General features: G+C 52.0%; 2 protein-coding genes across 7 annotated transcripts; both read left to right on the forward strand.

Annotated features, from left to right (window-relative positions):
- Positions 1-3487: 3487 nt before the first annotated feature.
- SETD7 (SET domain containing 7, histone lysine methyltransferase) lies at positions 3488-20584 on the forward strand. 6 transcript variants are annotated; one of them, XR_008208378.1, is made up of 9 exons: positions 3526-3603; positions 6320-6449; positions 9397-9598; positions 10495-10684; positions 12284-12365; positions 12989-13106; positions 13355-13512; positions 14426-18083; positions 18603-20584. XR_008208378.1 is itself a non-coding variant. In XM_052690074.1 (8 exons), the coding sequence occupies exons 1-8, from the start codon at positions 3564-3566 to the stop codon at positions 14604-14606; spliced, it is 1101 nt and encodes a 366-aa protein (XP_052546034.1). In that variant the 5' UTR covers positions 3488-3563; the 3' UTR covers positions 14607-20584. The 6 variants fall into 6 exon arrangements, 1 of the variants encoding a protein (XP_052546034.1); XR_008208379.1 differs by having other exon boundaries at positions 19371-20584; XR_008208380.1 differs by having other exon boundaries at positions 14426-16822; positions 19371-20584.
- An 87-nt stretch (positions 20585-20671) lies between these two features.
- Positions 20672-23612, forward strand: LOC128084203 (uncharacterized). Its single transcript, XM_052690080.1, has 6 exons — positions 20672-20861; positions 21242-21301; positions 21953-22084; positions 22575-22721; positions 22923-22983; positions 23149-23612. The coding sequence occupies exons 1-6, from the start codon at positions 20697-20699 to the stop codon at positions 23250-23252; spliced, it is 669 nt and encodes a 222-aa protein (XP_052546040.1). The 5' UTR covers positions 20672-20696; the 3' UTR covers positions 23253-23612.
- Positions 23613-24503: the final 891 nt, after the last annotated feature.

The following is a 24503-nucleotide window of genomic DNA, read 5'->3' on the forward strand; positions in this document are numbered from 1 at the left end:
AGCAAACAGGTCAGCGCTAGATAGGCACATCAAAGGTCATTCACTACTACCTTGGCAGCATACAGTCATATTGCAACAGCAATCGAAACCTTGCTATTAGAAACAGAGTAGCAAGCGCTCTGAGCACTGAAAGAAAGTAGCGTGTGCAGCTGTTGTACAGCAGTAGCTTTAGTTTTCTGCTGTTGCAGGGCACGGCTGATGTGAGGTCAGCTGCGGATCAGCACGATGTCAGAACAGCCCTGAGGAGCACAAAAGAAGTTTTGCCTATTAGTAAGGGGAAAAGTGCTGAGGAAAAAAACTGCCCAAGATCAGTTGTTTTGAGAGGTTGCTCAAAGACCTTCCCTGAGCACGAGCAGTAGGAGGCCACGCTGATTCCCACCGACACACGGTGCCAAATAAGTTGTGTGCTTTTGAGGCACGCATGATGTATTCCAGGTAAACACGGAGAGCTGAAGTTCTCACAGTGTGGTATTCCTTGTGATGGGGTTGCTGGTGTATGGGAACTGCTGAGCCAGGGCCCGAACCTCTGATTGATCACCTGAGGCGAGCACTGAGTCAGCCAGAGGAGCACAGGTGAAGGCAATTCAGCTGTGCTGCAGGAAGGGGTGGAGCCTGGCTGCACCCCTCCTGGACCTATTTAAGAGCTGGCTACCAGAGGGGAAGGATCTCTTGTGGAGATCTGCTCTGCTGGTGTTTTCTGAGTGAGCCCAGGATAGGGATAAGTCTTCTATTTATTCTTTTGTGTTATCATAGTCTGTTTTGCCTAACTCTCTTGTTTATTTTGTGATTATAACATCCTAATATTCTTTAATTATACAGCTGGTGACTGAACAAGCCCAACTAGGTTCTAGCAAGCGTGGTCCTGGGAAGTTGTGGAACATCAGTGAAAATGGAGGAGCATACATTGCGCTGGAAAGCTGAAGATGACATACCTGTGTTCCGTCAAACATGGAAAGAACTAAGCAGTGTTGCAGCTGAGTACACAGTTCTTATCAGTAGCTGACTTTGAAAGGTGGGGTTGTCCAAATGTGACTTGCTGCAGGAATAGATGCTCAGGATGTTTCACGTGCATGCTCGTTGCTCACGGCATGCTAATTCTGTCACAAGAATCTGCAAGCGCTCAGCATCCCCGTCTGTTTCTCAGGCGAGGCAGAATGATTTATCAAAAATCACTGTGGCAGAGAGAAGAGCTTAGAAGATCAGGATACACGTGTGCACACGTATATGTGAACCACGTCGTGTTCCCCTGTGTGACATCATGTTGCTTTTCTGCCACTCGCTGCCTTGCCCGCCGGCAGCTGTGATTGTTCACACACTGCAGGGTGGGAGGTCCCACCTGGCCCGTGCACGCACTGTGCCTGGAGCAGTGGGGCTTCGCTGCGTGAACCAAACCATCGGTGGGGTCTTGAGGGAAGAACTGCTGCTTGCGAGTCTGGTGGCGTGATACGGTCAGACAATATTTTGTCTCGCCCCATGCAATCTTTTCAGGGCTTAATAGGTTTCTCTCTGTAGATTACATGCACCCTCAAGAAGGAGGAGTCTTTTTCTTTCTCCTTTACTTCCCTTAAACATCTGTGCAGTGCCTGGTTTCTTTTTACAGCTGATCTGTGCAGAGACAGGCCAAGGAGGAGCCTACCCAACGATCTGCAAGACAGTGCTTGCACAGAACAGCTGAAAAAGCCAGCTGGGAATCCAAGGGCGGAGTTTGTCGGGGCTGGAAGCAGAAGGCTCTGTATTTGTAGTCACATCTGACAACACCTTCAGAGGAGCAGCACAGTCCCCAGTTCTCAGTGGCTGCTCCCAGAAGCACATATGGTTCCCAGAACTGATGACTGGTACCGTGAGTCATGTTGCAGTGGGAAGCTACAGGTTATCACTGCGCATCCCGCAGAGAGAACATCCCCAAATTGGAAGCAGATGGGAACCCGTCTTCTTGTAAACCGGTGCCAGAAAGTTTCTGGTTAGAGTCGTGCTTTGTTCAGCACACAAGCGCAGCATCATCTGTGTGCCTCCGCTCGGCCTCCTCCCGGCCTGACACAGCAACTTACGTAACTGAAATCACAGCCTCTGAGCAGCCCGCTGCCATGGCTGGAGGGAGCAGCACTAAGCGATACGGCCGCACCCAGCACGCATCCAACAAGCTCCTTACAGTAATGCACCTGTTCCCCACAGCCCTCTCTGAAATGAGGCACTTTCAGCCACTCGTCGTGGCTTCGATAGCCCTCGGTCAGTGCTGCAGATTCACCTTCGCTTTCAGATGAGTACATCCATATTGACGATGGCTTTGTAGGTACAATATGTACAAATTTAATCACAGCACGTTCTTGTGTTTATGAAGAACCAGACTCCTCCACTGATGCCCTGCCCCTATCTCTGCAGACACCCAGTAGCACGCTCACAGATGCGGACCACCACTTCCCAATCCCCAGTCTCCCCAGCCAAAAACAGGACTGCTGTTGGCCTCCAGAAAGACTCCAGCTGGATTTCACTGCTCTCCTGCAAGGACTGTAAGACTGTTCAGGCTTGCAAATGGCCCCTCTCTGGGAAACCACACTGCGGGAAAAGTACCAAATGCCAAACCCTACTCAGTGGAATTACATGAGAATCCACTATGTGGAGCCAGCCACTAATGATTTGGCCAAAGAGAAAAGTGGATTTGAATGAGCTCCTCACCAGAATTTCAGGTGCGTGTGCTTCCCCATCGCCTTAAAGTTTGCATCTCTGAGCAGCCGAGGCACAGGACAATTTGCTGTGAAGCAACTCAGGTGCGTAAGTGCATAGAGGAGTTTAGTGACAGAGCTGGCACTGTTGTGACAGAAAGTCATATCCCTTCCCTCTCCTTGGGAGCGAATTCTCCACCAGATTTCCGCAGTGCAGCTTCATCCTGCGGTTCCGTTTGCCTCAGTCCTTACTTTGCTTCCATCTGGCCTAAGTTCTTGCGGCCCGTCAAAGAGCGCAAGTTTCCCACTCTAAACAAGGGAACTAAGCGTAGCTTTGCTGTTGTTGCTGATAGCGTGCTGCGTTTTGGGTACTGTGTTCTGGCAGATGCAGAATCTCCTTCCAGCATTAGATCAGGATAGAACTTGAGCTAGAGGACATAGTGTTCGTGCCAGGAACCGTAAGTTGTCTCAAGAGTGTCGCTCGGTCACAGCAGAGCCTTCTGTTGCAGGAGGAATTCTGTCCGTGCTGATGAGCAGCTGAGAAAAACACCGTTCAACTCTGCAGCAGTGCCCAACTTCTGGTTTTTCTCGGCTTCACTGATCCCCTCCCCAGAACGCAGAAGGGAAGCATTAGGAGCGGAGATGGGAAGAGCCCATCCAAAGATGCTGGCGAGCGCGTGGTGAGGTGGGTGCAATGGGGCTCGGGCTTTGAGCAGCCCGGTCCATACTACACCCGTCCGAAGGAGCACCGCAGTCGCCACCGCGGCCGCGCCCCCTCCGCCCAGGCCACGCTCCCTCCTCGAGGCCACGCCCTCGGCGGGGCGGGCACAGGCGGGGCGGCGCGCGCGCTCCCGGCCGCGGTGTCGCGGTTGCGCCCCGCCCGTCGCCGCCGCCGCCGCCGCCATGGACAGCGACGAGGAGACGCTGGAAGAGACCGTGGAAGGTGTCAGCCCGGGGCGGGATGCGGGAGGGCCTCGCCGCTCGGTATCGGCGGGGCGGGATGGGCCCGGCCCCCGCCGCTCGGTCCCGCGGGCTGCGGGCGGAGGCTCGGGGCTGCGGGCGGCCCCGCATGACATCAGCGGGCTTATGCAACGGCGCCGAGCACATGGCGCGGGGCCGGCAGGGGGGCTGCGGCCGCCGGCGGGCCGCGCTCCTCCGGCCGTGGGGACGGCTGTGCTGGGCCGCCGTGTCCGAGGGGGGGCTGCTCGCACCTCGGGTCTGGGGGTGGCGGCGAAGGGGGCAGTCCTGTCCTTAGACGCCGGGTAGCCTGGGAGGAGTAACGGGAGCGGCAGATCCGGAACTTAGACGCGTGTTCGGACGACTGGATTTTGTTGTCACGACAGGGGAGAGTGGCAAGGAAAGGGAGCGGCGTTGTGCTCCCGCTGGAGCGCTGGGGGAGCTTCCATTCATTGGAGCAGAGCTCAGCAGCAGGCCTCGGCTCTGTAGCAAAGCTGCATCCGTGTCGTTAAGCTTCGGATTGCTTGTTTTCTTTTTTTCCTGTTGACTGAGAGGCGCCGAGCATCTCTTATTTGCTGAAGATGGCTTTAATTCTTTCTTCACGTTCTGCGCCTATTAGAAGGGCTGAGTCGTTTATGCTGTGGCTGAGACTCAGAACCCCCGGAGGGGCCCTCAGAAAACACTGCACGTGCAGCTCGGGCTGTCCCGAGCCTTGCCGTGTGCGCGGAGCCCCTGCGCTGGGCTCCGCAACCCGGCGCTCCTTAACGGGGCTGAGCAGCCCCACGAGTGAGGTCAGAAGGTGGTTTGGTTTGCTTTTCAGAAGCACCGTGTGCCGCTTATTTTGATTTAGACGTAATCCGAGCGCTTTATAAAAGCCTCGCTCCTGCGGCAAGGGAAGAACTTGTGGTGTGCAGCGTAGGGTTTGTGAGTTACACCGGCGTACCTTCTCATACTGCTAAGTTAGGAGTTCGGGCCCTTTATTGAAACCTTACGTGTGCGCGTGGCGGTTTTCCCTGTGAAAGAAATGTCCGCATCGGAGTTATCAGCGCTGTGATAATGACACGGGCATAATCGCTCAGCCCGTCCCGCTCTGCAGCGCGGCTGTCCCGGTGCCGGGAGGGGCCCGGGCTCTTCCTGCTCACGGCGGCAGTAAGGGTTCCTCTGCACCATTAGGAGAAGCCCTCGGGGACACAGCGTGGTTCTGTACTTCTGATCCCTTGCTCTGTTACTTCTCCAAGCTCTCATGCTGAGCGGTGTCTGATGGCTTTGATATGCTTTGTAAACAAGATGGGATATCTCATCATTTCCTCCTGTGCACCTTCCTGGGTGCGTTTCCATACTTGGTTGTACCACACGTAAGAGATGGTTAATAAACCCACAGAGCATAACTCAGTTACTGTGAGGAACGTTCTCTTAGTTACTTCAAGCTGGTGAAGGTCGGGTGCGTGCACATGCGGGAGGGCTCCTGGCATCCTCACCGTGCTGCTCTCCAGCAGCTTTGTGCCCCCAGCACAGTGCTATGGGCTCCAGGTACACCGGGAGCAGCTGTCGGTTTCCCTCTGGCTCCGAAGAAGCAGCGAGAGCTGCAACATGAGCTCCATTACGCTCTAAGTTAATCGGAGCTGCCGGTTGCATTCGGTCTGAAACAGAGCCGCAGCGGGGATCTGTGTGTCCCCCATCTGCCGTCCCCGTGTGTGCCAGCTGCGATGGGGAAAGCTGATACGGCCGGGAGAGGCTTCGCGCATCGCAAAGGCCAGGCAAGCAGCGTTTGAGGTACAGCGTGGCTGACCGACAGGCATCCTGCGTGCACGCGGTGTTGCTGATATTACATGCTTTTATTTTTGTGTGCTTATGTGGATATAGCTATGAGGTGGCACGCCCACATTGTTGTAAGGCTTATATTTATCCCAAAACCCCCATCTTACTCAATGGAGTGAAGTGTAAATGTGGTCTTTCTCACCAGGAAGAGCATAGTTTAGATTTGACAAGTTACTGTATTTTTAAAGCTATCTGTTAAGAGAAGCTAGAGTGATATGGAACGTGTTTATTTGGCTCCGGGGAGAGCTCGTTGTGGCCTTCCAATCCTTGAAGGGAGCATTTACGCAGGAGGAGGAATGGATGTTTACAAGGGTGGATAGCGATAGGACAAGGGGGATTGGTTTTAAACTGAGACAGGAGAGGTTTAGGTTAGATATTAGGAGGAAGTTTTTCTCACGGTGGGTGGTGACGCACTGGAACAGGTGGCCTGAGGAGGTTGCGGATGCCCCATCCCAGAGGCATTGAAGGCCAGGATGGATGTGGCTCTGGGCAGCCTGGTCTGATGGTCGGCGACCCTGCACACAGCAGGGGGTTGAAACCGGATGATCATTTGGTCCTTTTCAACCCAGGCCATTCTATGATTTTATTTCAGATAGGTTTCTATGTTTTTGCTTATTCTTCTCCTATCTCTCACATCTTTCATCCCTCTCCTGGTATCCTGCTCCTTTTTACTTTTACCTTTAGGTGTAGCTCGTTGCACGACAGCAGCCTTAGTTATACTGAATCTCTGAAAACTTTTCTTAACGTAAATGTTTTGGTGAGAGTTAAAGTTAAATACTGGAGAGCTGCTGCAACTCGGGCATCTGTGTAATCGAGGCGGATGTGCAAACCGATATCTCGCTTAATGTGTTTTGTTGGTGTTTGTTATGTGCGTTTTCTTTCAGGACATCTAGACGACGATGGGTTGCCACATGGATTCTGTACGGTCACGTATTCGTCCACGGATAGGTTTGAGGGAAACTTTGTTCATGGAGAAAAGAATGGCCGTGGCAAGTTCTTCTTCTTTGATGGAAGGTAAAGACCAGCTCTCCTATGTTCTGTATTTCTCTATGCTACGTATCTTAATCCACGTTCCTCGCACTGAGAGTTTCCAAGTAATGTATGTTGTAGGAAGAGCTCTAGTGGCAGACCTTAGGAATTGGGATGTAGTCAGAACTATTGAAAAGTCACAGCGACAGGTGCTGGGCTACAGATTTCAAGCCTGTAACTGCAGTGAACTTTTTCGGAGGCCTGCGAGGCAAATGAAGGGCCTACAGCTTCCAGTGCGTTGCCACGCACAGATGTAGGGGCCTTTCCGGTCTTCACATGCACTCGGTCTAGGGAGCTGCTAGCAGCTCAAAGGAGCGAGTTACGTGTGGCGTTGTTCTCAGCTCTGCCCCGTCTTTTGCACGTTGCTCGTGGCCTGCTTTATTTTCAGAGAAGCCCCTTGAACTTGCACTTTGTTTGCCGGGAGCTGTGGCAGCGACAGGGGCTGCTCTGTGCCTGCGGGCGCGCTTCCTTCCGTAGCACCCCGACTGCCTTCCCCCACCAGCAGCGCTTCTCCTCGCAGTTGCTCAGAACTTCCTGGGAAGGAGCAGCAGATGTCTGAAAGGACACGATTCTTCTTGGCTCCGCAGCTGCCGGTGGCACTATGAATAGCAGCTGCGAGGCCGACAGTCGTGCCGGCTCCGCTCTCCCCCTCGCTCTGCAAACCTCCGAGCAGGAGCCGAGGTATTGTGCCGCTCTGTGAGTCAGCTCCTTGTCTGCGCCCATCTTTGCAGCCGCTTCGTACGGAGACTGTGGGGCTGTTTTCATGGGGAGCATAATATTTTTCTTCAGTTGTGCAGAAGCTTATTAGGCCTCTCAGCCTGGATGAAGAAAAATCCCCACTGTTGTTTGATAATGGGGGCTTATTAAATCTTGTTGGAGACGCTGAAAATCACTACTGCCCAGCAGCTGACCTCTCCAAAGCACCGTTTTTTTCCGAGTTGGCAGGCAGTGTCTCTGTGGACACGTGTGCATAACGTTCCTGTGCCTGTTGATGACCTCAGCAGAGCAAGCTCTGAGCGTGCAGTTGGAGAAAGTGGCCCACGGCTTGGTTGGTGGAGCTGCTCCACCTCACTCAGAGTCCTGGCAGCGCTCCGTGGGGGAACTGGGGCTGCTGCCGTACCTCTTCATCGTTGCCAGCTCTTGATTTTTCTTGAATTAACGTAACCCTTAATGAAATGGTAGGGTTGGCTACTGCGTGACTGCAGGAACTAGCAAAACGAAAATATACTCAGGCAGTCTGTAATACGGGCTTAGAAAAAGTTTATTCCTACAAACTGGCCTGCGCTTATTGTAATTGAGCTACGGCAGCCATAAGCAAGCAGTGACTCTGATGGCATCACAATTTACCTAGCTTTGCTGGGTAGCGGGAGTGCCCGGGTCACGTCAGGCAGCACAGCGAGGGAGGATGACTTGGCGTAAGGCAGGGCCTGCCGTTCCCATTAACTGTGCCTTCAGCCAGGCTGAGAGCTTAGGAAGGGAGCTTATGAAGAGAAATAAATGGCAAACATTTCTCTGAGCAGCTCTCCCCCATGGCACCACGCTCCGTGCTTCAGGGCAGGAAGCGGGCAGATTTCAGCTAACTTTAAGGGTTATTAATCCCTAAACTCAATTAAACATTTTAATAATAATAATAATAATAAACAAATTTTAAAAACATACAGTTTTGCTGTTTGTTTTTTTTTTTCTCCCCCTTCAAAAAGGCAAGACACCCCACATGTTCCTTTGGAGAGCAAGCTCACTTCTGGCAGATTCTTCTCTCGGATGGCATACTCCGAGCTCTCAGCGGTGCTAGCACTTGCAGGAGAGCACTTCACAAGCACTTTGCACGGTAGCTGTGAGCGTGAGGACTGCGCCTGGCGCTAAGCTGCAGCTGCTGCTTCCATTAAGCAGGCGCTCCCATAAGCTGACAGCTCCCAGATCACAGCAGGGACGCGCGTTATGTTTGAGAAAAAGCTTTCAGTCCTGCCACCTGTAAGGAGTGGTGGGTCAGGATCCATTGGCGTGGCTAAGAATTGGGAGGCACATTGCATTAAGAGTGACTTCTTTTAGAGAGTAAGCTTAAACGTGGGCTTTGTGTGTGTTATCAGCTGCAGCGAGTTTCACTCTTGTGCTCTCAGACAAACTGCTTATGTTGTAAACATCTACATTGGAAGCAGTATTATGCAGCGAAAGCGTGTGTGCTGCAGCTGCCCGTGAGCTAAACGTGCGGGAGTGGAAGCTCAACAGTTTGTATTTCTTAGGCTGGTTTTGGCTCGAGAGAGAAATAACCGTGAAGGAGGATCTGCTCGGTGATGCTTTCATTGCAGTTTCCATCGGCTGCCTTTTTAAGCAAGGAAACAAAGCAAAACATAGAAGTTGTTGCGTCCCTTCTGAAGGGTTTGTGAGACAAAGTCAAAGTGAGCTGAGCGTGCCTTTGTTCAAATTGCAGCACAGCACGAGTTGTGTTTGACAGGCTCCGGTCCGTTGTAATAGAACCGCATGGAAAAATGACAGTGCCTTTAGCAAATCCAGGACAGGTCGCTGCTGTGTGTGTTGCTAGGGAGCGAGCTGTGACTTGCTGACAGGCTGCGGTGTGTGCTCTAGTACGGTCCACCTGGATGACAGTTCAGTTTCTTCTCACCGGAGCGACGTCACCACAGAGCCACACACAGGAGGTAGAAGAACCTAATGTGAGCGTAGCTTTCTTGAGCAGTATGTGCTTTTTGGACCAGGAGCAGTCCATGCACTGTTTTAATTTGCTACTGCAGCCTATTAAAAAAAAAAAAAAGCTCAGCAGTGTAATTCAGATGAAGAATGCTTTGTACACTCCGTGTGCTCAGGTCAAAGGACAGCATAAAGAGCGCGGTTGCGTTGTGCCCACGTTGAGGCTTTAGATTTGCTGTTTACAGAGGTGAATAGTCTGCTATAGCTGTTCCCTTTCTTTTGTTGCCAGCACCCTGGAAGGGTACTACGTTGACGATGCCCTGCAGGGCCAGGGAATCTACACGTACGAGGACGGAGTGGTGCTTCACGGCACGTACGTGGATGGAGAGCTGAACGGCCCAGCCCAGGAGTATGACAGCGACGGGCGACTGATATTCAAAGGGCAGTATAAGGACAACATCCGACATGGAGTTTGTTGGATATATTACCTGGTAAGCCTGACCTCTCGCTCTCTTTTTTGCTGAATGGAACGCTCACATGTCTTTTCTCTGCAGCCAAGGGAGATAACTACCAAGAGCCAGTTATCTGAAAGGAAACACAGGAACCTAGGTGGAAGTTGTTTTCGTTCTGGTTTAGGATAATCCAAGGTACCGTGAAACCTTTTCGGTGCTGCTCAGTGTACAGCAAGGCTGTGAGCTGCCCTTAATGTTTTAACGTTCCGGGGAGCCCATTGCCACATAAGATTTATTTCCATACATCTCCTTGAGAGTGCAGGGCAGCAGTTCTGTAGCGCTGACCGCTGACGAAACGCTCGGGAGCTGTGCAAGCTAACGTAACCGGCTGCTCCTGCTTAGCTGGGGGAGGACTCCTACGCAAGGCACGTGCTGCTTTGGCCCAGCAAACGAGATAAAACTGGTGTTAGAGCTGTGCGTCTGCACGAGGGGTGTGCTAGTACTTCAGGCATTAAGAGAGACAGAGTTTTTCTGATTCCTGGTAGAAGCTCGGGTATTCTTCTGGAAAAAGCCTTCCTAATTGCTAGGTGCTCTTACTACCAGGCTAAGTCACAGCAACGAGGGTGGTTGTTTTTTCTCAGGTGGGCTTTTGTGCGTGCATTACTTTGGGCCTCGTTTCACAGTCTGTTCCCGTAAAGCTTTTGTGAATTGAAGCTCAGTTTTGTCAGGCGGGAAAGAGCACGGGCTCGGACGGTGCCTCACCATGTAGAAGACCCAGTTCATTTCCTGTGTCATTTTCATCCTGTCCAGAATCGTACCCGGCTTTTTGATGTCTTTCTTCCTCACACCTGAGCTTACGGCAGTTAATTTAGGTTGCTTCTTTTCAGAAAGTCCAGAAAAATCACTGCGTGCTCTTCTCTTCCTTGTCCATTCAGGACGGAGGCAGCCTCGTAGGAGAAGTGAATGAAGAAGGAGAGATGACTGGAGAGAAGATAGCCTACGTGTACCCTGATGGAAGGACTGCATATTCCGGAAAGTTCATAGATGGAGAAATGATAGAAGCCAAACTGGCAACTCTGACATCCTTAGAGGATGGGAAACCTCAGTTTGAAGTCGTACCAGGCAGTAAGTTGGGCTAAACACAGCGACTTGCGTTCTTGCTATCAGCTCTGCGCCGCAAACAGCTCAGTCTCAGTAATATGTTCCATTAGAGGCTCTAAAGCCTGGCCGTGGTGAGAGGATGAGCGTATCAGTGAGAAGCCCTTTTTTTAAATGGTAAAATTGGGCGGAAGAGCTCAAGCCCTTTGCTCTGCAGACAAACGGGAAGTGGCCCACGTGGTGGTGCTGCTGAACTGCATTCCGTAACCCTTTTCTGGCACGCTCGGGGACGCGGTCCTGTTCGTCGCGCTCACCGTTGCCAGCTGGGTCAGCATGAAAGCCCGCTTAACAGCGGTAGCGCTGGCACAGCTGCAAGCTCTGTCTTGTAGGTAACATAACCAGCAGTGCAGAGGGGGGCTGTAGCGTGGCTGTAGCTCCGTCAGTTCTCGTGGACGAGTGTACATTATCGCTGTGTGTATCGTGCCGTCTGTGTTACGGAACGGGAAGGACACAGGGATTGGCATTAGCGAACTAAATTCAGTTGTTGTGTAACAACGTGAGTCACCAGGACCCTTCGGTCTGCTGACACAAAGAGGCTATAAAAAGGTTGGAGTCAGGCACGTCATTCCGGGATGGCTTTGGCGCTCTGGGGCGGGCGCTGTGTTTGGGGGCGACAGGGGCAGAGCCGTGCGCATGAGCAGGAGCCGTGCTGCTGCAAGATTGGCTCTTTGGCCACCTAAGATTGCGTCACCCAATGCGAAATAGAAGTCAGTGAGAAGAGGATGGGAACTGAGAGTATCCCTACTGCCTTTTGTTTTTATTTAAAATCTCTTGGTTTTTACTTAAAACAAATCCGAGATGGTGAAGTTGAGCTTTAGAAATGGGTTTTGATTATGTTTTGAATGAAGCTGCCTTAGACCGGAACAGATTTGTTTTTAGCACTTGGGTACTACGGGCCATGGCCTTTTACCAAACTTAGTAATAATTGGGGTTTTTTTTCTCCTTACGTCCACCTTCGTCTTAAGCTGTCTCCCAGACAGCTTCTGGCATTTGTTTGGAGAGGGATGTAAGGATTTCATTAGAACCGTACCGCTGAGTTGCTTAGAAATAGCAGGAAGTAAGCGACGGTAGCAAATGTGTTTTATGATTACTGAACATTACCTTCTAGAGGATGTCTGTTCCGGTTCTGAATTAGAAAACATCACGGATGAAATAGTCCATGCTTTTTTTTTTGTTTCTTGTTTGTTGTCGGGTTTTTTTTTTCCTGTATTTTTAAATATATCCTTTTAAACTTTGCTTTAGGTTTCAAGTAAAGACTTGAGAAGGGTCAGCTTTGGAAGGCTGTCCAGTGTCTTTAAACTTGATAGTTTAAGGATGATCTATTCATTTGCAAGCAATCTGCTGCTCCTGTTACGTTGAGGGGAGAAAAGTAAAACTCCTGCTGAAGCAGGCCTCTCATAGAGGTGCACGTCCATTTAGTACCCTTTTTTCCTTCTCCTCCCTTTCCCCCAGCAGCACAGCGTTTTATGCAGACATTAATTTAATTTTTGAACTCGATTACGTTAAGGGCCGTGTGTTTTGCGTACCGCCCATTCATTTGTTTCCCTCGTTGGTTTCTCCTTTTAGGCCCGGTGTACAGTTTTGACAAATCTACTTCATCCTGCATTTCTACAAACGCTCTTCTTCCCGATCCTTACGAGTCAGAGAGGTAGGCTGTTTTTTTCTCCCTTCCTCCAAAGCTGTCCGTACCTTTTTGCTGTAACGTTTTTAGGACCAGATTTTGCCAGCGTTTCCTCGTTTGAAACAACTGTTGTCTGAAGGCTTGCGGTACGGAGCCTATGCCACACGTCAGGAAACATTTGACTTCATTGGATTTTTCTGTCTTACGCAATAAAATTGCACTCTGGTGGATAGAACACAGCTGTACGTTGTCAGAGATTCAACTGGGATCTCTGTAGCGCTTGAGATACGTGCTGAGTCCAGTACTTGAACTCCAGTGATAGCCCCCATGCGTAACACTGCGAGCAACCGAGCGTACCGCTCTCCCCTTCTCTAGACGTAGAGCCAGCGTCACGGCAGCTCCACGCAGATGCAGCGTAGTGCCAAAAGTAAATGCAGAACCTGGAGGAAAGCAGGGTTCTGCTTCAGCGAGTCGTCCCATGGTAGCGGGTGACACTCATGAACTGCTTCTGTGACTCGTACGCAGCCCATCGCGTAATTTACATTTTACTTAGAGTTAAGAAGCTTTGCTCTGTAGGAGACTCTATTGTAGTGCTGTTCTTCTACCATGACATATTTCAGTAATCAGCGTGTTCGTTCTTCCCCTGGTAGGGTGTACGTCGACGTCTCTCTCATTTCCAGTGCTGGAGAAGGATTGTTTTCCAAAATCGCGGCAGAAGCTCGTACCGTTATGTCCTTCTACAACGGAGTGAGAATTACACACCAGGAGGTAAAGGAGAGAAAAAAGTCAGTCTCAATTTTCATTGCTCCTTCTGAAATGTTATAGCATCCCCTTCCTACCGTTAAGATTTAATACGACGGAGTTTAATGTGAAGCAAGTGCACGTTCAACTGTGTATTTTAGGAAAAAATACATAGCCGGGAAAAGCTTTAGTTGCATGCGTTTGAATGCTTGCTTTCAAACTGCCAACGAGGTCGACCCTCCGTGCGCACACTGGGTTTTTGCCTTGCCAACTAGGTAGACAGCAGAGACTGGGCCCTCAATGGGAATACAATATCCCTGGACGACGAAACAGTCATAGACGTGCCGGAGCCCTACAACCACGCCGCCAAGTACTGTGCCTCGCTGGGGCATAAGGCCAACCATTCCTTCACTCCTAACTGCATCTACGACCCGTAAGTACAAGTTTGTGTTCCGATGCTGAAGCCGCGAGGACGGTGCAGCGGCCAGGGCTCGCGGGCCGCGGGCAGCGTGGGGCAACGGGTCCCGGTGCTGAAGGAGGTCCCGCTGGAAACTGGCCGGCATTTCCCGTGCCTGGAGTCTCTTGGGACTAATCTGCGGCGGGGGTCGGGGAATATCTTCAAGTTGGCAACTTCGGTGCGAGTTCGGGCAGCTGTCCGTGAGTTATAAAAGGCATGAACTCTGTGCTCTAAGCCCTACTGGGAGTAGCACCGCGCTGGGTCGGCTGAGCTGCAGAAGCGTGGCCAGCAGCGTCAAATGCGCTGCCACTTGGGAAACGCAGAAAGGAAGCGTCCTGCTGCTTTGCAGTCGGTGCACAGCGTCAGAAAACTTCCGGTGCCATACGTGTGCCTGAAGGTCCAGACGCCTTTCGTACCAGCGTATGAAAGGACAGTAGATCTGTACGTGGGGAATAGTTTTCCTGCATCGATTTAGCTGGTTTCCTTTACTGTTGGGCCCTGGGAGAGGATGAACGGAAGCGCCTTTTGTTTGGTAGGTACCCGAGCAATTTTCTGCACTCGCCTGTCTCGTATGATGTGCGTTCATTTGCTATTATCCAGATAGTCACCCCTGCAGGCCCGTGGCAGCGATTAACCTTTCATTTTTCTTTGAGCGAGCCATGTCGCAGGGCTATTGAAAGACCTCTGTCGGCAGAGCTGGGCAAACGGGTGCTAAGATATCGATACGTATGCCCTCGTTCCTCAAGCCTTTATGAGGCTGACTCGGAGAAATCTGCCGACTTAATACAGATTTCAGGCGGAGCGACTGCCGAAAGTATGCACAAGGGGGGCTAACGGAGTCTGTGAGCTGCCAGCGAAGCCTCGCCATAGTGTTTCTTCTCGCCTTTAGGTTCGTTCACCCTCGGTTCGGGCCCATCAAGTGTATCCGTACCATCCGGGCTGTGGAGAAGGACGAAGAATTGACCGTGGCCTACGGATACGATCACAACCCTGCGGGGCAGAACGGGCCGGAAGCACCCGAGTGGTACCAGCTGGAACTGAAAGCTTTCCAGGCCGCCCAGCAGAAGTGAAGCGGAGCCTCCTCAGTTCAGCAAACTCAAAAAGAAACTTGGATCTATGCACTACCTTTGTACTGAAAACTGGACAACCAGGGATTGTTCATGCCGTTGCATCATAACTTTGCATTCTGTGTTAAGAGATAAGTTTCTTGCATACTAACTAGGTTTGACTGTGTTACTCATAGCAGATTTAAAATTAGCTAGCGTCGCACCAGTCTTATCTGGAGAAATTATTTAATATTCTATACGAGACGTGATATTCTTTGGTAGCTTCTGCTTTTGCACCATATGCAAAGACGCCAAAAGACTAGACAGAAAACTAACATGGGTATATCGTTCACTTTTAGTCGGCAGACTTAGTGTCGCTCTCTATCGGCCTAGGCATTATTGTGCAACTGCATTTTGCATATATGCCACTTGTGATGATAACAGTAATATTTTGATATTCTCTAATAGTAGCATCATTTTGCCTTTTTAAACCTTTGATCTGAATCTTGCAATAGAGCAGTTTATTAGCAACTAGGAGGCTGGGTTTTAACTTCCCTTTCCTCTTGTCTGAACGTTGTTCTTTCTACGAATCCTCTTTTGCAGGAGAAAATCCTTTCTAACTAGCGGAAAGGCTTGTACGTGTACGTGAGAGTGCTGTGCGTCGGTCTCTGTGGCTCTCTAAGTAGCATAGCGACGTGTCCAACCCTAATATTTATCTGGCCTTTGTGGCCGGCTTATTTTATTTAATTTATGATTATGACACGCAAATGAAGCTGTTCTTTGCACGAAGATTATCCGAGAGGAGAAACGGACCGTCTTTCTGAAGGACGTTGAGAAGTACAGGGTCCGGAAGGCGGGTACATGAACGGCGTTAGCGTCCGCGAGTCGGTCTGCGTCTTTCCCCCGGTAGGGCGGCCAGCTCTCAAGGCACAAACGGGTTCTTTTGAAGGAAACGTGCGTACCTGAGGGAAGGCTGCAGAACTCGGTCGAGGAGAGCTGCATCAGTTGTCCGTGTTCCGTTGGCAAGGAATATAGCTGTCGTTAGTAGCGCTCAGATAGGGAGCGAATATGAGCGGAGATGTCAAACTGAGGTTTCTGCGAAAGCTGGGAAGATCGTTTCTTGAAAGGCAAACAACTGAACGTTAAAGCTTCTCTCGCTGTTCACAGTCAGAAGCAGCAGTCAATCCGTAGCTTCCTTACAGTCGGCGGCAAGGGTTCGTGAATATTTGTCTGCAGGGCTGTGTTTTGGTGTTTTCCAGGGATAGGGGAGTTGTTCATTTTGTTTGGATGCTATACCGTCTTGCCTGTGCTGTAGGAGAGAGAAATTATGGCCACTTCGGTCTGGATGCCGGAGCCCATCCGGGACTGCGACGTTCTCTTCTGGGCTTAGCAGCTTAGCGACAAGTGAAATGCGTTTGCGACGCTTTCTCTAAACGTTTGTAGTTTACAATGTTTGTATATATGTAACATAGATGGCTCGGGAATCAGACCCACCTTTTATTGCAGCGTTTGGTCACTTGAACTGTTGCTAGCATCTGGCTGCCTCAGGAGCCAGCCGTCAGGCCGTTGGCAGAGGTGGAAGGAGGTTGCCACGAGTTCTTTCGGAGAATCTTGACTTGCGGTAGGCATTGCGAGCGCAGACCTCAAACCTGGGGCTCTGCTTATTTCCTGCAAGCGACCACAGAGCACTTTTTCCCCACTTCTCTGTTGAAGCTTACACAAAAGCTACAGTCTGTGTGTCGGGGAGGGGTGCAGGCACTCCACAGGATCTTTGATGCTCTTCCAGCAGCGAGCGGAGCGTGAGCTCCAACGCAGCCGGAGACTCGCGCCGCAGCTCCGCCGCTGGTCGGTCCGAGGCAGCGGAGGCGATGCCTCCAGGGCTCGACCGAGCGTGCGGAGACAGAATTGAGCCTCACAGGTGAGGGAGAATTGTCCAAGGGCGGTTGTCGGCACAGCTTCAGCAAATCGACCTCAGTGAGAAATCCGTGTTTTTACTGTTGTTTTAATTTGTTTTTCCCCCGCTTCCCACAGGTTGTTGTTTTGGATCGGGGCTGTTTCAGCTTGGCGCTGCGTTGAAGTGCAAGGAAGAGGAGAGGGACATTGTATGCAAGAGGCGAGGGACGGTCTATACGCAGCTGTGAGCAGAGGGCAACTCCTTCCACAGTAACCTGCTTTACTTCTCAGTAACCTGCTCTGGATTACTCACCTCTTAATGCCAGCTAGGGAACTGTGCTTAAAAGGTTACGATCTCTCGAGCTCCTGTGGCTTCTTTGCCGATCGGTCTGACTCCTCGGCTGTCACCTCTTCACGCAGAGCTGATTGTTTGGATAGGTTGGTCTGTCTTCCTATCGCGTGAATATAGAGAGAGGCAGAAGAGAGGGGTGCTCTCAGCACACGGGGTTTGGAAGTAGCATCGGTGGGTGCGTCGTGAAATAGGGAAGTCCCCGAAAAGAAGGCACTCGGATGTCTGCGTGCGTTCTCAAAAGCCCCTGATTCAGTGCTCGCCAAGCTCTTGCTCTTGTGTATGCTTACAGCCAGCTAGCATGCTGCAGCTTTTGTTTGCGTCAGCTCCGCTGTGGTGTTATTCTCCACTCTTGGTCCTCCTATAGATCCCTTCCTCAGTATCAGACCTGGGATAAAAGTTGCGATTATAAAGCCGCTTTGGCTCGATTCAGGACCAAGCCCTTGGGTTCTTCTGTGTTTTCTCTTTCTTTGCGGTCTGTTACCGTAGAGGTGGATGGGACGGTTTCTGCCACGGAACGGCAAAAGGGCTCTCGGCTGAGCGGGTCCCTCGGGGATTTCTGGGAGGTGTGTCGTGGCAACCTCAGGTTGAAACACAGGTTAACTACGTAACTCCGAGCGATGCCTTAAATTGGTCCACGCATTTTGCAGCTCAGCTTCCGGGGCTCATTGGATAGCGAGACCAGCTTAGCCAAATTGCTTGCCAGTAGCCTTGCGAGACCCACCAGGGAGCTTGATTTCGGCTGGAAGCGGATGAAATGCTTATTTTGCAAAGCGATTTGTTTCAGTTATTGAATAGCAGTGACTATTTGTGAAAACACGGGAAGTAAAGAAACTCTACTTCTGAGAGTCTGGCCCAGGTCCTGTTCGGTCGGAGCAGAAGCTGGAGGAAGAGCTCATAGCTGTCAGCTGAAGCTGGATGACCGGGAGGATCACGGTGTACTCTTTGTGACTAGAGGATGGCTTAAGAGATTTTATTACTGCTGCTTTTTCAGGTACGGGTCGGTTCCCAACTTCCACCCTTAGTCTGCACACCTACCTGTGGCTTCTGTACAATTTGAGGGTCGTTACCCAAGTTCCTTCGTGCGAAGGAGCCCGTATCAACCTGTGTTATAGGCCGTTGACCCTCTCTTTGGAGAGGTTAAAGAAAGTAATTATTGTTTTGTTGTTTTTTTTTCTCCTGTGGCAGCACTGTGTTTTGTCACCAAGAGCAGGAAAGTTTATTTTTCCGGAGAAGCGGTTCGCCTTGGAAATGAGAATGTGAGTCAGTTTTCGCTGAGAGCTGCCTGCTGGGTCCCGCCTGTGGGTAACAGGGAGAAGGGCTTAGGCCTAGAGATGGGTTCTCCTAGCGAGTCTGCTGCTATTCCGTGACTCTCTGGGATCTGCTGGAAGAAGTAACTTTCCTTTGCAAATCTGAAAAAGCTTTTTTCCTATTCTTTGGTATTCATCAGAAAAACACCTTAGCCTTCAGAAATCGAGTCCTGGAAATACACATATAGTTCTGGAGCCATCGGAGCGATGGTTCTGGTCGCTCTTTGGCTTCTTCAGCAGCTGCGCCGATGCCTTCTGGCACGGGCCTTACTTTTTGTCCGAGTGCAGCTGAAGGGAGGCAAGAGGTGACTCTCGCCAGTTTCCGGGCAGCTGGGGATGCGGTGCTCTGCCTACTGAGGCTGTGGATTTTGGGACCGTTTAGGCAGCTGACTCTGGCTGGGCCTTTCTAGGCGCACAGCTTTTACTCGTGACGCACGCAGTCGGCAGTGGCTGTGGTTTATTTCTCAGGGCCGCTGTGTTTCTGGGCCGGCACGGAAGCAGGCGTGCCGCCAAAGGCTCTCTTGCCCTGTGCCACACGCTGGAGGAGCTGGTGTTCGGTACCGGGAGCCGAGAAGCGGTGGAAATCCTCACTTGTCCATTTCCTCCCTGCTTGGCTCTCCGAGCCTCCTCCGCTGCTGCGTTGTCCCCATCGCTGTTTGCAACTGGCAGGCAGTCGTCCTTTGCTCGAAGCCTGGGCTCGCCGCTTCAGGCGTGTCCGGGCCGTACGGCACGGTGCCTGGCCCGGGATCGTGCCTCCATGATTTCTTTCGGCCTTTCGTAGCAGCACGCAGCGTGTGGCCAAATGCTGCGGTTGTGATGAGGTGACGAGTTGTACAGAGCTGTTGCCCACCGCTTTGGATTCCTCACGCACAGCAGAGACGCCGAAGCTGCTGCGGGCGTCCGAGGAATTCACTTCTGAGCATTTAAAAAAAAAAAAAAAAAAGAAAATTGCTTTGACAACAGTGTCGCAGCAGTGTCTCCTTAAGCGCTGGGGTGCTGTGGCCACCGCCGCCTCCTCTCTCTGCGCGCACTGCTTTGTGCCGAGGGCGTGCGGGTGAGCAGCGCGGGCTTGGCAGCAGCTTTGCCTGCGGGTGTACGTGGGCATCGTGCTCACCTGCGCGTGGGGAGAGCTCGTTCCTTGTGCTGCGCGTACCGCGAACCTGAGGGCTATATTTCTGGAACAGTCTGGTAGAGAATTTGCTTTGTTCTTTTTTTCTCTTTTTTTTTTCGAACAAGGTGCAAGATTGAGTGCATGTTTACTTGCCCCAGATCAAAGGTTTTGAACACTAAGGTCGCTGTCAGCCGAATGGACCCTCCTCTTGGCGCTCTTCTGTCTTCAGGCAATCGAAGCTGCTGCCCTTTCTCTCTCAGTTTTACTGTAACTACTGTTGGGTTTTGCTGTTTTCATTCCCGGGAGAACTCTGTTCAAAAAATTGAAAGCAATTAAATGTTCAAGCCATAACATCACGAGTGCGGGAAGACCCTCTTCACAAGTTTTAATGTATTTATACGTAAGAGGATGTTTGTATGAAATATTTTCTAGGTAGGATGCGTATTTTACAAGAAAACAAGTTCCGGTAAGACGAAACAGAGTTGAAAAGGATGTGTTTTTGTAAGATGCACCTGTAATTGGTTCCTGATCAGTAGACTTCTTTTTTTTCTTTAGGGGAGAAGCAACCAGTTATTGCAAATCACAATTGCAAGCGGTCCTTTCTGCTGTTCGGGGAAGTATTTATCCAGCATCCCGCGTGGCTGCCATAACTCACGGCAACAGGGAGGCCCGTCGCACGTTCAGGACATAGCTCTCCTGCCCCACGCCGGCCCCGTGCAAGCGGGGCCCTCCCTCCTTTCCGCAGTTTCGTCCTGTACATCTTTTCCTACTGTAACCGTGCTGGGTTGAACTCTCGAGCTCAGATGCAGACTAAAATTGTGTGTCACTCGACGGTTTCTGCGGGGCCTTCTGCCGTTTTAATACTCTGTTGCCCATACTTACTGGGTCTCTCAGTTCTTCAGAACTAAGTGCTAAGGAATAATCCTTGGGGTGAGCTTACACGCGTGTTCACAGTTAACCCCGGCGTATATAACTTGTATACAGTACTTGATAGGTGTTTTATGACATTTGTACTCGAACTACGAGCCTTACCGAACATCTGTAGGTTTATTCATGACTTTTAAAAATGGATAACTCTAAGAAAGATGTTTACATGACTGACGATTGCCCTTCCTTTGATGTTACGAATGAGGTTTTTATAGTGTGTTTGGGTGTATGTGCAAGGAAGCAAGACCAACAACAACAATAAAACGTTTCTGGGGTTTGAAAAAAAGATAAAAAAAAAAACAACACAAACAAACAACACACAGACTCGAGAAACATTTGTAATAAGTGAATTTTAAAGATCGCTTTAATTGCGCTACGGAGGCAATGCAGATATTAAAACGTTCAACAGCAACGCCTTCTGTCCGTGTCTGCTGCGCGCCGCCCATCGCCGCGGGCACCGAGGGCCGGGCCGGCTGACGGGCAGGGCCGCCCCCTGGGGCCGCGCTCCGCCCCGCCGGAGCGCTATGGATCGCTACCGGTACTTCGTGTTCAACCAGCGCAACATGGTGCTGCTGGGGCTGCTGCAGGTGGCCTTCAGCACGCTGTGCGTCGTCAGCGGCTTCGTCGACGGCATGTTCGGGGGCGAGTCGCCGCTGGGCAGAACCAGAGCGCCCGTATGGGCCGGGATGGTAACGCGGCTCTCCGCTTTCTACCCTTCGCGGTTTCCTCTGCGGTTTCCGAGGGGGGGGGAGCGGCCGCGGCTCCTCGCCGGCCCTTCCCCGGCTTCCCGCTCAGAACCCGGGCGGTGCCGCGGGCGGAGCTTCCGCGCGACGGAGCGAGAGCCGCTTCTGCCGGGCGATGCCGAGAGCGGGACCGCTGCGGCCGCCGCCCCCCGCAGGCCGCCGCCCGGACGGGACGGGCCTCGGCGCGGAGCACCGCGGGCGGGCAGCTCTTCCGTCCCTCCGTTCCTCGGAGCCCGACCCTGCAAACGAGCGCCTTTCGGCCCTTTCTCTTCAGAACCCGATTCCCGTCGTCAGCTCTTACCACCGACTCCTTTTCTGCGCTGCAGGTCATGGGAGTCCCGGGCGTCCTGGCGCTGTTTTCCTCTCAGAGGAAGAACCCGGTCCTTGTAAGCTACGGGGCTCGGCGTGCGGATGGGGCGGGGGCTGGGTGCCGTGCCCCCAGGGGGCCGCCGTGCTGGGGGCCGCCTCCTCACCCTGCGGTGCCCGGGTCTTAGGATGGCCCTCGTGGGAAGGGCCGCATCTATAGGAAGGAGGAGGACGCGATGTCCGTTCGCTTTCTAAGGCGTAACGTGAGCTGCGGCAGGCTCCAGTAACCCAAATCTGCCGAAAACGCTCGAGAATGCTCGTGTTGTTCATTTACTCGTTTATTCGTATTTGATCGCTGCCTGGCATTAAGTGCGCGCGCCAAAACAGGACGCGAGTCCATTCTCCTGCATTTCCCGGGTGGGCGTCTAAAGCCGCGCTAGCCCAAAAGGGGGATGCGGTTCCACAGAGCCCTTTCAGAAGGACGCATTTCAGCCCCGCTCCCGCCGGGGGGCGAGATGCGGGACTCGACCGTATCTCAGCAGCTCGGTCCCGCGGAAGCATTTATTGCGCTGTGTTTGGTTTCCACCCAGCTGTTGCTACCGGATCCTTCCTAGCGTTACAGCAGGTCAAAGTCTGGGACCTGCCGCGCGCCGGCCCCTTCTGTTTGTGTTCATGGCGTTACTTTAATATTCCTTTTCCCTTTCTGATTCTCCTGTCGTTTCTTTGCTCAGGTGAACGTGCTGGTGGCGGCATCTATGCTGTCTTGCGTGTCCATCCTCATTGTCATAGTTTACAGCTCCCTCACGCTGTCCTACAGAGAAGAGGAGGAGCCAAGCTCTCACCCGGTACACGTTGTGCATACGGTGAGTGTCCCCTGAGCTCGTGGCTGTCCTTGACGTGCAGCTTCCCGCGGCCCGCCGACGGGCCACGCACCCCAACGCAGCGAGGTCGGCTTCGTAAGCGCCGACGCCGCAGCAGAAGGGTTGGGTTTGTCCTAGGGGTGAGTTGGTTTGCCCTTTTGAGCATCGCGTCCGTTCCGAACCGCGTACGGGTACATCCGAGGCGCAGTAAGCTGTTTGTCAGGTCAGAGCCGAGCGTCAGGCCGGGGAGACGCAGCCTAGCCAGACGTATCTCATAGCGTGACAAGGAACAGCCCATTCCTCCCGTTGCAACGCGTTCAACCGGAGCGCTTAGCTTGGCTCGTTCCTCAGTGCACAGAAGAAAGGTTGTAAAGAACACCGACCTGAGATCGACCCCGATGCGTGATCACGGCTCTCTTACGGTATCTAGAGAATTTTGGTGGAAATCTTCGCCATCTGAACGTGGCTCTAACGTTTCCTTTTTTGCTTGCAGAAGTTCGTTCTGAATAAAGTTGTCAAGGGTGCTAACATCGCAATGTTAATCGCGTCCATCTGCAGCGCCGTCGTCGTGCTGGTCATCACCTACCTGGGGTGCCGAAGTCTTCCTCGCTGCTCCTGCTACGACAGCGCAACCGGGATGGTGAGTGCGGGGCTGAAAGCTCAGCGCTATTGCAAGCTCACGTTACCTCGGCTTTGCCCCGGCCATCCTGCTCCAGTGCTGCCAAGGGAAGGGGGTGTCAGAAGGACTTCAGCTTTGCGTCCTTCTTTTCGCTTCCTCCCAGCTCTTACTTACTTACCAGCTCGCAGGCTGAGGTTTGTGATGGGGTTCTCTCCTTTGTAGGAATGGTTGCAGCCTTGTGACGACCAGACTCAGGCCGTGGAAATGGTTTGCGCCGTACAAAGTGAGCAACTCTTCTGATCTGCGTATTTGGGCGTTCGCTGGGGTTACGGGTGGAACGTCCTGAATGCGCCGCAAATCCCCATAAGCAAAATATTCTGAGCAGGGACCCTGGAGTTTGTGCAAAGGGTTACGACGCCTAACAGTTCCCTCTCCCTTCCCCATGCAGGTCCTGGGGATGGCATTCTTAACTTCCCGACTCGGTTTCCAGCACAGGACTGTGACACAGAGGAAGATGCATCCAAGCCTCCGCCATACATCAGAATGGCTTGAGAAAGTGACGGACTGATCTAAAGCTGCTCGTCGAGACGTACAGTGAGACGGGCGAAAGGAGTGTTTCCATTTGAAATCTTTATGCGCTTTTCCTGGGCCTTTTAAAAAATGCACACGGAAGGAGAGAAGCCGTCGAAGGCCCGACAAAGATCTCACCGCAAATGAAGGGACCTGCAGATATTTGGGGACCTTCAGACTCCACTTAGCTAAAACAGCTCACTGCCTTTGCGAAGCGTGAGCTTTTTTATCCGGCTTTTGTACTTAATTTGTATATTCTTTCACTGGAAATCATTGGCAGTTTGTCTAGCAGCACTAGCTGTAAACATTCAATTATTAAAGACAATTTATTTTTAAAAGAAACGGATTGTGGTGTATTCCCCTTATCTTCTTCCCATCCCCCTTGAATCATCTGTCGCAAAGGGTCCGCGCAGGATCCGCCACGCTCAGCTGTTGGCTGAATAGTCGCCCTCCAGCCGGGACGGGGCAGGTCACGTCAAGGACAGGAAGACTTGCAGCGCCAGTCCGACCCTAGAGCTCTGGGCGCCTTTGTTCCTGGGGGCAATTCAACTTATTCGTGAAGGATAACGCTAGGTTGATAGGGGCTGAGTTAGCGCAGTTCCTCATACGGAGTCACTTACCTAGTTCACTTTTGGAGAGTGAAAGTTTGAAGTGTTCTGCTGAGCTCTTCTACAGATCTCGGCTTAAGCACTACCTTGGGAGGAGCCATAGCTTTCGGTTGAGTTTTCTGAGGAGTATAGATTCCCACCTGCACTGAAGAGTTTGCTTCCAGGTAGGCCGAGAAGCATCTGTAGCCCGTAGGTCCGCAGGCTTTGAGCGTGCAGCAGGTTGCCGGTCCCACGGCACGCGTTACCCGGCACCTCCGGCCATGCAGGACCGGGCAGGTTCACCTCCTGACTCCAGTAACCTCCCGCTTACTGGAAGGGTGAGTCATGCTTGCAGCGTAGCTCCAGGAAGGAGAGAGGTTGGAGAGTGCCTTTCCCTTTCCGAACAGGTGAGGGAGTTATGCTGTTCCCGACTTTGTTTTGCTAGAGACCCAAGTCTTCTTTCTTGTACTAGGAAAAGAACCCAGACGCCTCGATGAAACTGGGGCTGTTTAGTTTGGAGAAAAGGAGGCAGAGGGGAGACCTTATTGCTGTCTTCCAATACCTGAAAGGTGCTTTCAGCGAGAGCGGGGTGGTCTCTTCTCACTGGTGACAGGTGACAGGGTGAGGGGAAATGGCTTCGAGTTGT

Source organism: Tympanuchus pallidicinctus, unplaced genomic scaffold, assembly GCF_026119805.1.
Source record: "Tympanuchus pallidicinctus isolate F22 unplaced genomic scaffold, pur_lepc_1.0 scaffold26, whole genome shotgun sequence".
Classification (NCBI taxonomy): Eukaryota; Metazoa; Chordata; class Aves; order Galliformes; family Phasianidae; genus Tympanuchus; species Tympanuchus pallidicinctus.